Source organism: Arvicanthis niloticus, chromosome 11 (assembly GCF_011762505.2).
Source record: "Arvicanthis niloticus isolate mArvNil1 chromosome 11, mArvNil1.pat.X, whole genome shotgun sequence".
NCBI lineage: Eukaryota > Metazoa > Chordata > Mammalia > Rodentia > Muridae > Arvicanthis > Arvicanthis niloticus.
In genome coordinates, this window is record NC_047668.1 from 60,634,293 (window position 1) to 60,649,408 (window position 15,116).

Here is a 15,116-nt window from a genome sequence, read left to right on the forward strand (position 1 = left end):
GGCTGGCAACGCAGAGCATCTCTTAGCCCACTCTATAGACTGAGAAGGGGTATTTAGACCAGTCACAGCACACCTCACAAACAAGCGAAGGCTTTTGCTTGCCCTCGTCACAGACCCCTGTGAGGCTAGCTGGGGGTGGGGGGATGGTTACAGTTATAGCCAAGCCTTACGAAAGCTAAAAGTCCTGGCTGAGGCCATACTAACAGAGGCAGAATGTGAGCCTGATTGTTGTTCAGTTGTCTCTAGATGTCTTTGGAGTGTTCCACATGGCAGTGGGAAAGTCCAGTTTGGTAGACCACTCCCCTCCCCCTTCTCAGCTGATTTTCACTGAAGTGGACATTAGGAACTCAAGGAAGATGTCATTGACACTAATGGTGACTTCAGCAGACTTACCAGGGCTTAGCACCTGCCCAGAGGAGGGAGAGATGGCTCTTCTTCTCAGTGCAGTTTCATCTGTAGGTGAGATGTGGCTTGGCTAAGTGGTAGATTTTTAGCAGTGGCTTTTAAATTCTATCTTTTTAAAATAAGATTTCAACAACTTAAATACAGAACACATAAAAGCAAACTAAACCGTCTTCATGCTGTGGAGCAAGTTGAGGTAGAGACACTTCTTTAAGAGCAGCAGTGGGACCACGCGAAGCAGGGGCTGCTGTGGAGAGCTGGAGTGGACGGCCTGTCAGGCGGTAGGCAGGGGGCGCTGTGGAGTGCTGGAGTGGACGGCCTGTCAGGCGGTAGGCAGGGGGCGCTGTGGAGTGCTGGAGTGGATGGCCTGTCAGATGGGAGGCTCCCCCCGGCCCTTAGAATAGTTTTTGCCTCTCCTGCTTCCTTTTCTCTTGGGCCATATTTGTCTTCCCTTGGGCTTTTCTCAGGCAGCCTGTGCTCTTGAGTTATGAAGCAAGTAATTTTGAAAATACACAGACTATGAAATCAAAGTACACATCCTAAAAATAGTAGCTAGTCGCAGTTAAGAGATTTTGCTCTTTTTGTTGCTGCTCACAGGCAGAAGAAATCCTTAGGCAAGAACTGGAGAAAAAGGAAACACCAAGTTTATACTGCTTGCTTGGAGATGTTCTGCAAGATCACTCTTGCTACGACAAGGCCTGGGAGCTGTCACGACACCGCAGTGCGCGTGCCCAGCGCTCCAAAGCTCTCCTCCATCTTCGGAACAAGGAGTTTCGGGAATGTGTGGAGTGCTTTGAACGCTCAGTGAAGATCAATCCCATGCAGGTAAGGCCTCATAAAGCCTTCGGTTCTTGGCTTGCGGTTTTCTTTTCATAAATGCAGTAACATGTAGGATGGGTTATTGAGAAAATGTCTAGATTTACACACACACAAAACATTTAAGATATGTTTTCTGTATGTGTGTATGCAGGTGCCAGCCCTCAGCAGCTGTGTCCCTTGGTTGTCAGGATGATCTCTTGATGTCTCTCATTGATCCAGAGCTCACTAATAGGCTGTGTTGACTGCAGTGAGCCTCGGGATGCTGCTGTCTGGTCCCCAGTGTCGGCATTGAAAAAGCATGCTACCACTTGGGCTTTTGTACATGCTGGGCATCAGAGTCAGGCTGTTGTGCTTGGACACTGTACTGATGGAGCCATCCTCCCAGCTCCATTTAAACAACTTCATGAGATTTGAAAAATTACTGCAAAACATATCCAGGTCCTTAAAGACATGACAAGTCTTCAGGACCTAGTTTTAAGGGGAGATTACCTTTCTTGGTACATAATGATACTCAGTTGGTAAAATGATTTAGAAAACTATTTTTCCTTTCTCTCTGTCAGATTTTATCATTGCTTTCTCATTTCACCAGTCATGGCTCCTGCACTTGCATACTGACTTGGATAATCCATCTGATGGAAACTCAGGTTGCTTCCACCCCTTGCCTGTTACAAACAATGGGCAAGGAAGAAGGGCGTGTATAAATAGTAGACTCAGAAAATGTCTTTTACACTGAAAAAATTAGTTTGCTTAGAATGGGGGTGTCCAACCCTTTGGTTCCTCAGGGTCACACTAGATGAAGAACTGTCTTACACACACATTAACTCCAAAAGCAGTAATGAAAGCTTATGAGAAAGAGTTGGTATAGCTTTTTGATATTTGCTATAAAGGTAAGCAAAGGCCTTCACATAGTAATCCTAATCACGTGGTCAGCCTTCAGACGGCCTTTTAAGATGGCTGAGCAGGTCCTAAGTTTATGATCACTAATAAAGAAAATGAACCTATCCAGTAACAAAACTCACCATTTTTAAATTATAAATGTAATATATAATTATAAAAGTAACATAAAACTGTTTTATTTGACATTGGATTTGAAAACTGGATGTATCAGTATCTGGTTTAATGGAAGACACTGCGAGTCTCAGTGAGCGCTCAGGTGCTCATCAGGTAGCTCAGTTCTGTGCACTGTGACTGTGCTTTGTTGAAAATAGTTGCTCACATGGGCTGGAGAGTTGGCTCAGCAGTTAGGAGCACTTTACTCTTGCCAAGGACTGGAGTTTGGTTCCTAGCAAGCATCTAGAACTCCAGTTCCTGGGGTTCCACCACTTTCTTCTGATCTCCTCAGGTAACAGGCACACACATGGTGCATATACATACATGCAGGCAAACACTCATACACATAAATAAATCTAAAATCTTTGTAAAGCAGTTGCTCACCCTCTCAGTGTTAGCAGAAGGTGGAGGCATGGGTAGTGAGGACGTCTGTCAGTGAACACAGGACCCAGGCAGAGTCTGGGAAAGATGTGGTCACTGTTTCCTTAAGTTAAATGTAAGATTGCAGCTTTCTGTATTCCACTTGTAAATTGGCAGGGAACATAGACTTCTGTTATTTGAAAGTGGAGTCATGAATATACCAAAATACTATCTTCATGGAAATCCTGAAATCTGTTTCTAAACTGTGTGTCAGATTGAGAAGCAAACCTACATATTTTGTTCATAGGCCAATATTTAGCCAGTGTGAAGATGCATAAAATTGTTTGCCGTAATCTAAGTTTGCCATAATTGCAGCTCGACACATTGGTTTTTAACCTCGAAGAAACATGTTTAACTCATTTAAGTGAGTGGTTAAATCCATTAAAAATGCTAAGTCTATAAGCCAGATTTTGTCATCAAGTCCTGGCACAACTGTTGTTTGATATAGTTATCAAAATAAGCAACATGATGACGTGTTGAAAATCATAAAATCTTATTGATATTTGGCCTTGACTTAGTCTTCTTACTCCTGAAAAGTAGTGATGTTGCCATTTGCCTGCCCTCCCCTCCCCTCCCCTCCCCTCCCCTCCCCTCCCCTCCCCTCCCCTCCCCTCCCCTCCCCTCCCCTCCCCTCCCCTCCCTTCTCCTCCCCTCCCTTCCCCTCTCCTTCATTCCCCTTCCTTCGTCTCTCTTCTCCCTTCTCTTTCCCTCCCCTCGCCCTCCTCTCCTCCCCTCTCCCTTCCTCTTTTCTCCCTTCTCCTGCTCCCTGCCCTCCTCTACCCACCTCCTTTTTAAAAAAGAACCTGGACAGTTTTTAGGAATTTCTGTAATCGATGATTTAATATCTAGCTCCTTATGAAATTCAGTCTTGACAACAATTTGTGTGATGTCCCCATTTTTAATACTTTTGGTCATATGTTTTCTCAATGCACTGTACAGTGTGACATCACTGAACATGAGTTTTGAGCGGTGATTGTATCATCTTCCATTAATTTTATGAAACCTTGGTTTTTAACCTACCATCTCCATCGCAGATTTAAATATTCTGTAGTTAATAACTGAGGCTGGAAATTAATATAGCAGCAGTTATTCCTTAACCAGCTAGTTCCCCTAATAACCACACAGAGACCTTTGAATATTTCAATCCTTAGGCCTTAGCTGGGCAGATTCTCAACTGTTCATCTACGTTAACCTGACCACCTAGCCCCTTCCAGCCACATGGCTAGCTATACCTTCCAGGCCAGTAGTCACTACTTTCTCCTCTGATGTCTCCTAGGGAAAAGCCTTCCTCTTTCTTCTTTTCAGAGTTCCTTTCTCTCTTCCAGGCAATCCCACCTTCCTCTTCCTACTTCCCAGTCACAGGCTTTAGCCTTTTATTGACCAACTAACTTGGGGAGCAAGGTTTGCACTACAAAAGCTGGTGTATGTGAGAATTGGCTCATCTTGGAGCAACCAGATCTTGAGGCACAGAATTTAGCACTTGAATACATAGCAGCACCTGACAGGCTTCAACATACACACTGAGAGTGGAAAAAGAAAATCACTTTAATAACATAATTCTTTTAGTGCTTTGTGTACATTTCTTTAGCTGTGCCTTTTAGTGGCACTAAAGAAGCCATCTCCTCAGTGGCTTTGTACTCGTCATGGGTACAGGTGGCAAGTGGAGCCATATTTGTGGCGTGAGTGTCGCCATCCACCCAAAGCAGTAGAGTGTGCACACACTTGCTTTGTGTCATGCTGTAATGCAAGTTGGTGAGCTACAAAGTTCACACTCAAGAATGGTGTAATCAAGCTCCAAACACATTAAAAATATCATTATGTTGTAAGCGTTTGATTTTTGTGTCAGGCCACCTTTATGGAACCCATACAGCTCATGGACTGCTGGTTGGGTACCCCTGAGTTAAGCTTTGCGACTGATATTTTCAGGACTACTAGAAGGCAGATATACCTCTTTAGGCATACTGCTAGTTTTGAAATCCAGATGATCTGACTGTGGAGCCAACAGGTTTTGTTCCTTAGTTGAGGTTAGGAAATACATATGAAACATGTAATTTGCCATTTCTGAATGTGCAGTTCATTAATATGAAGTAGGTTCATACTGTTGGATGACTGGTCTCCACAACATTTTCATTTGTGAAACTGAAACTAAATCTATTAGGCAAGTCCTTACTTCCCTTTCTGTAAACCCCTGGCAGCCATATTTTCCCTTTTTATGGACTCAGCTATTCTACATCTACATACTTCTTAAGAGCAGAGTCATACAGTATTCTTCCTTTTCCTCATGTGTGTGAGTGTGTGGCTCACACGCGTGTAAGTATACACCATGTACATAGTGCCTACAGGTAGAGTCATACAGTGTTCTTCCTTTTCCTCATGTGTGAGTGTGTGGCTTGCATACATGTAAGTATACACCATGTACATAGTGGCTGCAGAGGCCAGAAGAGGGCATTGGATCCCCTGGGACTGGGGTTACAGACATTTGTGAGCAACCCTGTGGGTACTGGGGACCTAATCCTGGTCACCTCCTGGAGCAGCCAGTGTTCTTAATTTCTGAGCCATTTTTCCAGCCCTCAGTATTCATCCTTGATGACTGATTTATTCTTAGTGTAGTGTCCTCAGGGCTCATCCATGTTACAATAGCTATGCAAACCTCTTCCTTACGAGATGATATCCCATTGTGCCACATTCTGTTCCCCTGCTCATTGGGTAGAGATGTGGATGGCTCCCATGTCTTGCCTGTTAGGAATAGTGCTGAGATGACTTGAAAATGGGTGGGCAAAAAAGGTAGACCTGGTAGTCCTTTACACTGGAGAAGACATAATGCTTTTGAAAATTGGCTTTCAAAGAATCAGGTTTCATTAGAGTGTTCTTCAAACAAAATTTAAGGTAGGTGTGTGTGTGTGTGTGTGTGTGTGTGTGTGTGTGTGTGTTGTAATGAGAATAACACTTAGTATCTTTCAAAGCTGGTGATGAGTAGCAGGACATTCACATACCGAAACTCTACAGAAGTTAATGGGGACTACATGGCAGCAAAGATGCTTAACGTGTAACTTGGGCGTTGGTTTTCAGTGGCAGCAGTACCAGCTCAGTGGTTCTTACTACCTGTGGTTACGTAACTTCTGGAGATAATTTTGACATTCATAATGGGAAGCAAGAGCATGTGTAATTGGCTTGTGAAAGGGTGAGATACCGGAGATGTTGGAGGACAAAAATCCCATGATGAAACATCTCAGTGCACAGCATGGCTGTCCTTACCAGCTTTTCTGGCCTGTCATGTCAGTAGCACTGTGGTTGAAAAACTATGTCCTAATTTAAATCAGTCTCTCCTCCTTTCACATGCAAGAGAACAGAATGGGTTTAGCTTTGAGAGACAAGTCATACTTGAGTAGGTTAAGGAGGGCCAGACTGCAGAGCTTTGGGAACAGAAGCTGTGTTGTGTGCTGAAGGGATGGAAGAGCTGGTAAACAGGCCAGTTTTTCAGAGCTGGAGAAAATAGGGCCTTTACAATGGGAATGCTAGGTTGACCCAGGCTATCAAATATCTTAAATATGAGGCTACACTGACCGCCTTTTTTGTTCGGTTGTTAGGGACCCACTAAAGTTGATTTATGCCATGCTTTCCCTTCAGTGCAAGAATTGGGTGTGTACAGAGGGACTCAGGACCATTGTTGTGTGCACACAGCTATGGGAGGGGGACACTAGATAGCCTGGGTAGGAAGCTAGCAGCAAGCTACATTTTGCAGGGGAGTTATTAGTGCAGGAGGGACACTGGAACAAAAGGATGACTTGGGGGAAGTTGCAAGGGAAGACTTGACAGGCTTGATGGCTTTGTTATACAATTTAGAACGAATTACTGAGACAAAGAAGTGACAGTTGCTAAAAGCAGAGTCATAATACAGACAGATATTATGTGAGGATACTGTGCAGCCTGCCATGTGTCTTCAATTCAGGCAGATTGAATCAAATGCCAAAATATACAAGCATTTGGTGCTCCAGTTGTATACAACTGCTACAAGCTATAACTCAAACACTAGACATAGTAAATTGTGACCCAAGTTGGATGTCTCTGAAGAAAGAGCTGTCATTACACTGTGCTGTCTCCTTTAAGTACCACAAGGAAGAGAAGCTAGAACTTTAAAAAAAATGTTGTCCAAAGATTAGTTTTAATGTGAGCTCTAGGTCAACGGAGAGAGGCATCTATCTGCAGAGCATTGATGTAAAACTAGCACGGTTTGGCTTTATGTCAGGGTGAGGCTGCAACATTAACATACTGTCTATGGTGCATCTCTCAGAGAGCCAGAAGACACACACCACTTACACTAGTGCTTGAGATTGCTAGCTACCATCCACTCATACCCACCCACTCTTTCTCCCACGAGACTCAAGAAAGTAGTAAAATTTAATCTTGGGCTTCAGGGACTTAAGTACTAAAGAGAAAAGGGGAGAAGTCTAACCAAGTCTCCATAGATTGACACAGGGACCTATGTAAACTTTGGGTTCTTATTTCTATTGTTAGTCATTCTTCCCCTTGTGCTGACTTTTATGCACAAAGTAAAAATGAATTGCTTAGATATCAAATCAGTATGTGTAGATATCAAACCAGTATGTATAGAAAAAGGAAAATGTTCGTTTCTGTCAAGTGTTTCAACCCTGCTCAACACATGTTTTTTTTTTTTTTTCCCCCTTCTCCTTTCCTTTTCTGTTCCTTTCTCTTTTGAAAAGCTTCTCTTCTCCTTAACTCCTCTCCTTGGTTAACAGATACCTCACCTTTGTAAGGTCATGTGTCGTCACTGGTACTAAGGACTTGAGACTCCAGTAACCAAGAGGAGTGGAGAGGGGAGTATTCTCCTGCTGGATGGGGGAGAGGAGGCATAGTGCTGATGTGAGGGGAGGCAGTTGTTGATGAGAGATGGGAAGTGCAGAGATGCTGAGAGGGGAGCCGGCTCCTCAGCTGGAGAGCATTAGGGAAAGCACAGACTCTAGAGCTCATAGGACCGATCCTGTGTATGCTTGCTACTTAAGTGGCCTGTCCAAGGAGTGCTTGGTTTCAGTTCTGTAAGCATTGACATTGTTTTAATTCCTTAATTAAAAATTTTAATTCCCCTTTGGACTAAGGGGAGTGAAGGGAGAGGGAAGCAGACAAGCTCACAACTGCCTGTAGCTCCAGTTCCTGCGGGTCAGCGCCCTCTTCAGACCTCCAGCAGTCCCTGCACTCATGTACAGATACACATACAGAGCCTAAACAATCAAAACAAATCTTAAAAAGAAAAGAAGCCTACACCCAAATATAACTTGCAGCTGTGAGGTGAATATTTTTTCTTTTTTGTCATTCTTTAACATTTCACTTTTTATGTAGGACAAATGAAAATGAGCAAAATTAGTTTTAATAGCTGAATTTCTTGTAATAGCTTAGTTGTTTTTTTGTTTTTTTTTAACTCTATTAATGCATTCTGGATAAAAGCTATTAAAATTCTGGATAAAATTCCATCTGTCATGGGACAAATCTAACATTTCTAAATGCTGCTATAAATTTATGTATGCTAAACAGAATTGTTTAGAATGTGCCCTTGTTTTAGAGGGCACAAATTACACAAAATAAGTTGCAATTTTGTTTTATGTATTTCCCGGTAAGAGGCTTCTGTGTTGTTACTAATAGCAGTGGTGGTAGCATTTTGAGATACTGACTCACTTTGTAGCCCAAATTCACAGTCCTCTTGCCTCAGCCTCCTGAGTCCTGGAATTATACCTGGTAATTATACTTGAACCAGCATACCTGACACATTTTTGATTTGGGGTTTTAAAATATAGTGGTCTTTAAATCCTGTGACATGATAAAATCAACAGTTGGTAAGCAGTTAATAGGTATGCTTTTAACACTCATCTATTTTAAATTGTTTTAGTATTCTTTGTCTTTTTGAACGGGTTGTTGTTTGGAGAGGATGTTATGTAGTTATACGACTAAACATGTGCCTGCCATGTAGCAGATGGCAGATGTGTCACACACCAACCTATGAGCAGAGAGCAAAGAGTTTGTGCTGGAAAATAATACAGGGAGAACCAGTTTGTGAACCACTTAAGGCCCTGCTTTAGGGTTACCTAACTTTATGATTAGAGAACTCTATTATGATTTTGTGTAAATGACTGATATGGCACACATAGTGTTGTTGAAAGTTTAAAGAATAAATGTCATAGGTGAGTATCAGTGACTTTAGCTGTAAGCATGAGCAGGAGTTTGCTACAAAGGAAAATTTTCTGAGTTTGCCCTTGGATTGGCATAGTTGAAGGAAGCCTTGGAACCAGTGTGCATGCCAGATGCCGTTGAGTGAGTGTGTGTGCGCACTTGTGTATTCAAGCACATGCTCGTGTGCTGTGTCTGTGCCTCTGTCTGTGTACACAGGGGATTGAACCCAGGTAGGTGCTAGCACATGCTAATTATACATCATACCACTCAGTAACATCTCTAGATCCAGCTGTCTCTTAAATTAGCCACAGGAAGTTTAGGAAGAAGGGAAAATACCTGTTTGCAGGAGAGGTGATACGGTTTTGGATGTTGACTACACGGTGATGGTGCTGTGTTAAGGTAAAGATAGCTGGTGGTTCCTTAGAGCTAAAAACCTGAGTGAAGAGCCATTGTGAGGCAGTGGAGCATGCAGATGCTGTTCCTCGGCCGTGAGTTGAAACTGCAGTAGTAAATACATTTCTTAGAGAACATTGTACCAGCTGAGAATATGAGACAGAGTCCTGTGCTCTGGACATCTCCAGTGACTGGAGGAAGGTAGAAGAAGGACACTACCAGGAATACAAATTAAATGGAACACACTAAGGTCAACAAAGCACATTGGCCAGAGGGGAAAGAGCTAAGGTGAGGGATCATAGAAATGAAAACATGATGTCAAATGCCATAACATTCATAGAAAGCTAAGAACAGGTCCCTGGCATTGAAGAACACTGGTGACCATCAGAAACAATCTGAGACTGAAGAGTGAGTGGGGTGAGGCAGCAGATTACCGTCAGTAAACTGCTTACTAGGGAGATGGTGGTCAAATGTAGTGCTGAAGCGAGAGGAGACAGTTAAGTGAAGAGATACTAGACATCTTTGTTTTATTGCGGGCAGAAGTCTGGTGGATAAAGGTGGAATGAAGCCAGTGGCAATGCTGAGTGGTAGAGGGGCAGCCACTAGGAGACAGTGGGATGAGAAGAGATGAAATATTAGCTCACAACAAGGAATAATGCTTTCCTGAGACTGGATCTTGTTAAAGCACTGATGATCTAAGCTAGTATGTAATGTGGATTACTTTTAGACCATTTAGCAGTATTGAGAGATGCAAAAGATTATGTTAAGATGCAGACTTGCAATCCTTTTTTTAAATGTGTGTTAAGTGGGGAGAGAAGAGGTGTGAGTCCCCTGTAACCAGTGGTAGAATAAATGGGCAATGTTGTTTTGCTGCCTAGAGGTGAATGAAGCAGCTATGGTCAGAAAAGGCCTGATGGAGAAGTGAGCTTTGATGTGGACTTAAAGAGGGGTTAGGTTTCCACAGAAGTGAAACTGGGAACATGTGTTCTGGGAATAATATATTCTGCATGTACAAACACCAGTCATTTAGAACGCAAAGATTCTTGGTGACTATAGAGTTTTGACTTTATTTTATTCTGTCCTAACACAGCAAGGAGTATTGCATATAACCAGGGTTCAGGTACTGATTTATAAGCACTCTGTGGGTATTCTTAGCCAGCAGCACAATCACCAAGGTCCTTAATGTTTTTACTCCCTTTATAGAGAAAGAAATAGAGTGTTAGTTTGTGCCAGCTGCTGGAGTTCATGAGGACTGCAGCTGATATTCAGCCTGAACATTTGCTGTAGCTCCAGAGCTCTTAACTTCTCAGCTTAACCTCTGGAGGAGATCATGGAGGACACAATGCCGTATTCTAGAGAGGCCAAGTTCTAGAACGTCCTGGATACCTTCAGCTGTTAGCTTAGAAATCGTTTCCCTTTAATGAAGAGTCACTGGGCTATTGGAAGAAGCAGAATAAAGTTGTAAGACTGATTTTGGGGAGCCATCTGGCACATGATGCCTAGTGAGTCTCCAGAGCTCTCTCTGCCAGCCAGACCTTTGAATCGTGGGGCATCCCAAGGCCTGGGGCCACACTCACCCTTATGTACCGGGCAAATGTTGTTTGTCATTTTAGTGGTTTTTATTTTGAGGCAAGATTTTACTGTGTAGACTAGGTTGGCTTTGCACTTGTCCTTTTTCTGCCTCAGCCTCCCTAACACTGGGTTTATGGCAAGTGACATTATGCCTGACTCATTTTAGCTTTTGAAAGGATAAAATATCTCCATTTGAAATGTGTTCTGATAATTTGTATCACAAAGTTGTATTACTTGTGGTAGAGAATTCAAGGAGGTTGGTGTTCCCTTTCCAAAGAGCGGACAGGATGGACATATGTGAATAATATGTACAGAAAAAAAGTCTTTTTCTTCCTTCCTTCCTTCCTTCCTTCCTTCCTTCCTTCCTTCCTTCCTTCCTTCCTTCCTTCTTCCCTCCTTCCCTCCTTCCCTCCTTCCCTCCTTCCCTCCCTCCCTCCCTCCCTCCCTCCCTCCCTCCCTCCCCCCCTCTTTCTTTCTTTCTTTCTTTCTTTCTTTCTTTCTTTCTTTCTTTCTTTCTTTCTTTCTTTCTCATATTGGTAAGCAATAAAACAAAGGAAGGAATGAAGGAAACAAAAGAAACTCCTAAGGCTTAACTTTACAACTGCCAAGATACTTGAGTCCTGAGATAGCATCTGGGCTATAACTGAGACTGGGTGCAGTGGGGAAGGCAAAAGCACTTCCTGATACCTGGTTCTGGGCCTAGGAACCCCAAGGAGCATGGCACAAGGCCGGTCTAATCTGTACTTGCATAAGGTGGAAAGCCTAGTCTGTGCATCACTCCACTGTTTTGAAAAACAGCCAGCATATGTATGATCTAGCTCAGCTCTGCTCCAGTCAGCTCTCTGCAGCAAATGTGGACTTTCTCTCCTTCCTGTTGCTTTGCATGAGTAATGGTAGAAATCACGTTTGCCTGATGTCTGTAGCCCAACAGGAAGATAAACCTACTAGGAGGATCTCAGGAGCAGGCAAATAACAGAGTAGCTGTAGACATCCAAACAAGAAGGGAAACAGCATTAAACAACCAATAGTAAAATTCTTTACAGCAGTAAAAGAAAAATGGAGGAGCCTATCTCCTTAGGGAGACAGTGAGGAGAATATAAGAATGTAAGTATGGCGGTGCACATATTTAAGAAGTGACCACTGAAGCATCTCTTGGGAAAGCTACTGCCAAACAGTGGTTGCAGTGATCTTGGATTTGGCCTAAGGGCATTTCTTTTGTTGAAGTACATTTAACAGCTTGTTCCTGTTTGTGCCTTGGGACTGAGGTAGGGAAGAAGGCACAGAATGGAGAATGGGGTGTGCTTTTAAGGCTAGATGATGTTAATGTGACAGATACCAACCAGTTGGTCCTGAAGGAACTGAGCAGAAAGTGTAAATCTAGTTTATTCATGTAGAACCCCGCACCCCAGGCACCCTTAGGAAGAAAGGGGTCTGGCCAGATAGTGATGGCACAGGCCTTTAATCTCAGCACTTGGGAGGCAGAGGTGGATGGATCTCTGAGTTCAAGGCCAGCCTGGTCTATGGAGTGAGTTCCAAGAGAGCCAGGGCTATACAGAGGAACTCTTGTCTTGAAAACCAAAACAAAACGATATTGTGGTATTCAAGTAGGTGGTATCTCTATGTTTCCTTCATGTTATAAAGTTATCTTTTTAGTCATAAAAGTAATTCGACTCATTCTCTAGTGGCACTGTGTTAGCCCTTAGGTGGCTAATTTCTGTTTAGGTGTTGACGTTTATGAAGTGCTGTAGAGGCTCTCCTCATTACACAGTGCACTCCAGGAACTAGCAGTCATGAAGCTTTGAGTAAACTTTCTCTATAGGCCATGCTTTTCTCTTGACTTCTTTCGCATTGATTTCTAATAAATTCTAACTGAATAGATTAGAATTTTTAGCTCTTCAAATCTGTTGATTCTGAATACTGTTTTGTATTACCAATGTATTTATCTTACCACTAGATGGCACTAGTGTACCTCTGAACCCTATCACTTCTGGGGAGTCCCAGAGCCCTGGAATTATAGGTTGGTTTAACACACCCTGTACGCCCCACCCCAAACTTCCTGGGACTGAGACTCAGAGGTCTCAGCTGAAGCCACACAGGTGCTCATAGTCTCCTGAGTCAGCCATCATCTGCTCATTTCTGTTGTCCTCTGTGACTCTGGGAGGGAAATTCTAACAGGCCATGATGTTCCAGCCACTTGTGTTTTTTTGTTTTTTATTTAAAATATTTATGCAATCACTATTTAAATACAGGCATCATATCATTTAAAATAAACAGTTGTTTTGCTTTTGTCTTTCTGCATCAGCTCCCATACACTGGACTCCGGCTTCCGTAGGTCATGGCCAGCAATAGCAGTGGCCTCCTGGCTTGCCCCAGATGTGTGAGCTCTATAGCAATCTCAACAGAGCCTCTCTGCCAAGTGCTTGTTTTCATTCTTGGCCAGACCTTTTTAGTGCTCCCCTGCACTGAACATGCTTCTGTACAGACATGGACCTGACAAGACAGACTTAGGGAAGGAGTCATTTGTGTTCTGAAGGTAAACACGCAAACAAATGTTCTAGTACGTGTTACTGCACTATTTTCTCCCTTCTTTCTTTACTGGTGATTTGGGTGGTGTGATGGTTTGTAGATGCTTGGGCTAGGAAGTGGCACTATTAGGAGGTGTGGCCTTCTTGGAGTAGGTGTCTCACTGTGGGTGTGGGCTTTAATACCCTAGTTCTAGCTGCCTGGAAGTTAGTATTCTCCTACTGGCGTGCAGTTGAAGATGTAGATGCCTGAATTATGCCTGCCTGGATGCTGCCGTGCTCCTCCTTGGATGATTATGGACTGAATCCCTGAACCTGTAAGCCAGCCCCAGTTAAATGTTGTCCTTAAAGAGTTGCCTTGGTTGTGGTGTCTGTTCACAGCAGTGAAACCCTAACTAAGGTGTATTGTCATACATCAGCTCATGTGTGGGTAGGATGGTATATTGAGAGGCAGTTTGCTGAGGTGGAAAGGATGTGGGTTTTGGATTAACATCGATGTGGTTGAATACCTCCTATGTTCAATATTTTTTTTTTTTAATGAGGGTGACATTCATTCCCTAGCTGAGTTTTTGTGAGGAGTACATGAAGTTATAAATGGAAAGCTCATAGTGTCAGTGACTGGCATACTTAGTAGATGCTTGTTAAGTGAGAACTATTTTGGTGACTAGAGGGAATAGGAGTGATTATAGCATATGAAAGGTTGGATTGAGATGTGGCTAGGCAAAATTAGTACATACTGAAGTTTGGGGGCTATTGCCAGAGTTATGGGATGGTACTAAGAAACTCTTGAGGTTCTAGCCCCATTAATAAAGTAATTTTAGAATAGACTAGAATGGAAAATGTATAGTTTTATTAGTATTAAAAAAAAAAAAAGAAAAAGTCCCAGAGCAGGCAAGCTGTAAATCCCAGCAGCTGCCTGGAGGAGGAGGCTGGAGAGATAAGGAATAACCTTGTCCTTTGAGTTAAGCTGGTGTGGAGGTGAGACACATGGTGACAGGTAGCTACATAGTTGGTTGGAGATGGTGATTAGAGAGAGAGAGAATAAGGAAGCCCAACGTACCAGAAAAGGCATATTTAGGTTCTGGCCAGCACCCTAAAGAGACAAAAGAGAGAAAAGAAAAGCTGCACATTTGTACTTAGAAAGGTGGGTATGCCTGCTGAGCTCACTGAGGCTCTTGATTGTGTGAGGAGGCAGAAAAGGAATTCTGTTCGTCATTAAAGGGCTCATTACTCTGCTGTTTCTATAGCATGGTTTAAGAGGAGCTCACCTTTCTGGGGGTAATCCTGCCTTCCTGAGGGGTGGTCTGTAGGCTTAGATTTTATTTAGGGTTCTTAAATGCTTCAACCTCCTTCTAGCCTACCGATCAGAGGTAGGGGAGAAAGAAAGAAAAGGGGGTTGTGGACCTGTTTAGAAGTAGTTCCTTGAGGCGATCCCACTCTTCATTATCAGGATACCAGCAGTCCAGTTCAATAGCAAACACCAAACACAAATCAGTAGTGGCAGCTTGATTCAACAGAAACAGCAAGGATTGATCTAATTGGCCCAAGTCAGGGAAGGTGGCTGGAATCAGCTGGAATACCATGAGAATTTCTTTGTATGGTTCTATGAAGTGAAGACTAGTGAAGAAGCATGCAAGAGCATCCTCCCCATTGTTTGTGGGGTTCTATTTATCTTCTTTCTAAATATCACACACACTCTCAAATGTCTGTTTTCAGCAAAACACCACATGCCCTCTTACAAAGACAACTTCCAGAAAA

The 15,116-nt window shown here is 43.0% G+C and overlaps 1 protein-coding gene across 5 annotated transcripts in view; it reads left to right on the top strand.

The window, feature by feature from the left end:
* The window catches only part of Ttc27 (tetratricopeptide repeat domain 27), a 123,657-nt gene that overhangs the window by 75,868 nt on the left and 32,673 nt on the right, over positions 1 to 15,116 (top strand). For all 5 annotated transcript variants that reach the window (XR_013113312.1, XR_013113313.1, XM_034514647.2 and 2 more), the window contains exon 13: positions 1,000 to 1,227. Coding sequence is in view for 3 of the 5 variants with exons in the window: in XM_034514647.2 (XP_034370538.1) it covers positions 1,000 to 1,227 (228 nt within the window). In the remaining 2 variants the exon portion in view is untranslated. The remainder of the gene's footprint in view (positions 1 to 999; positions 1,228 to 15,116) is intronic.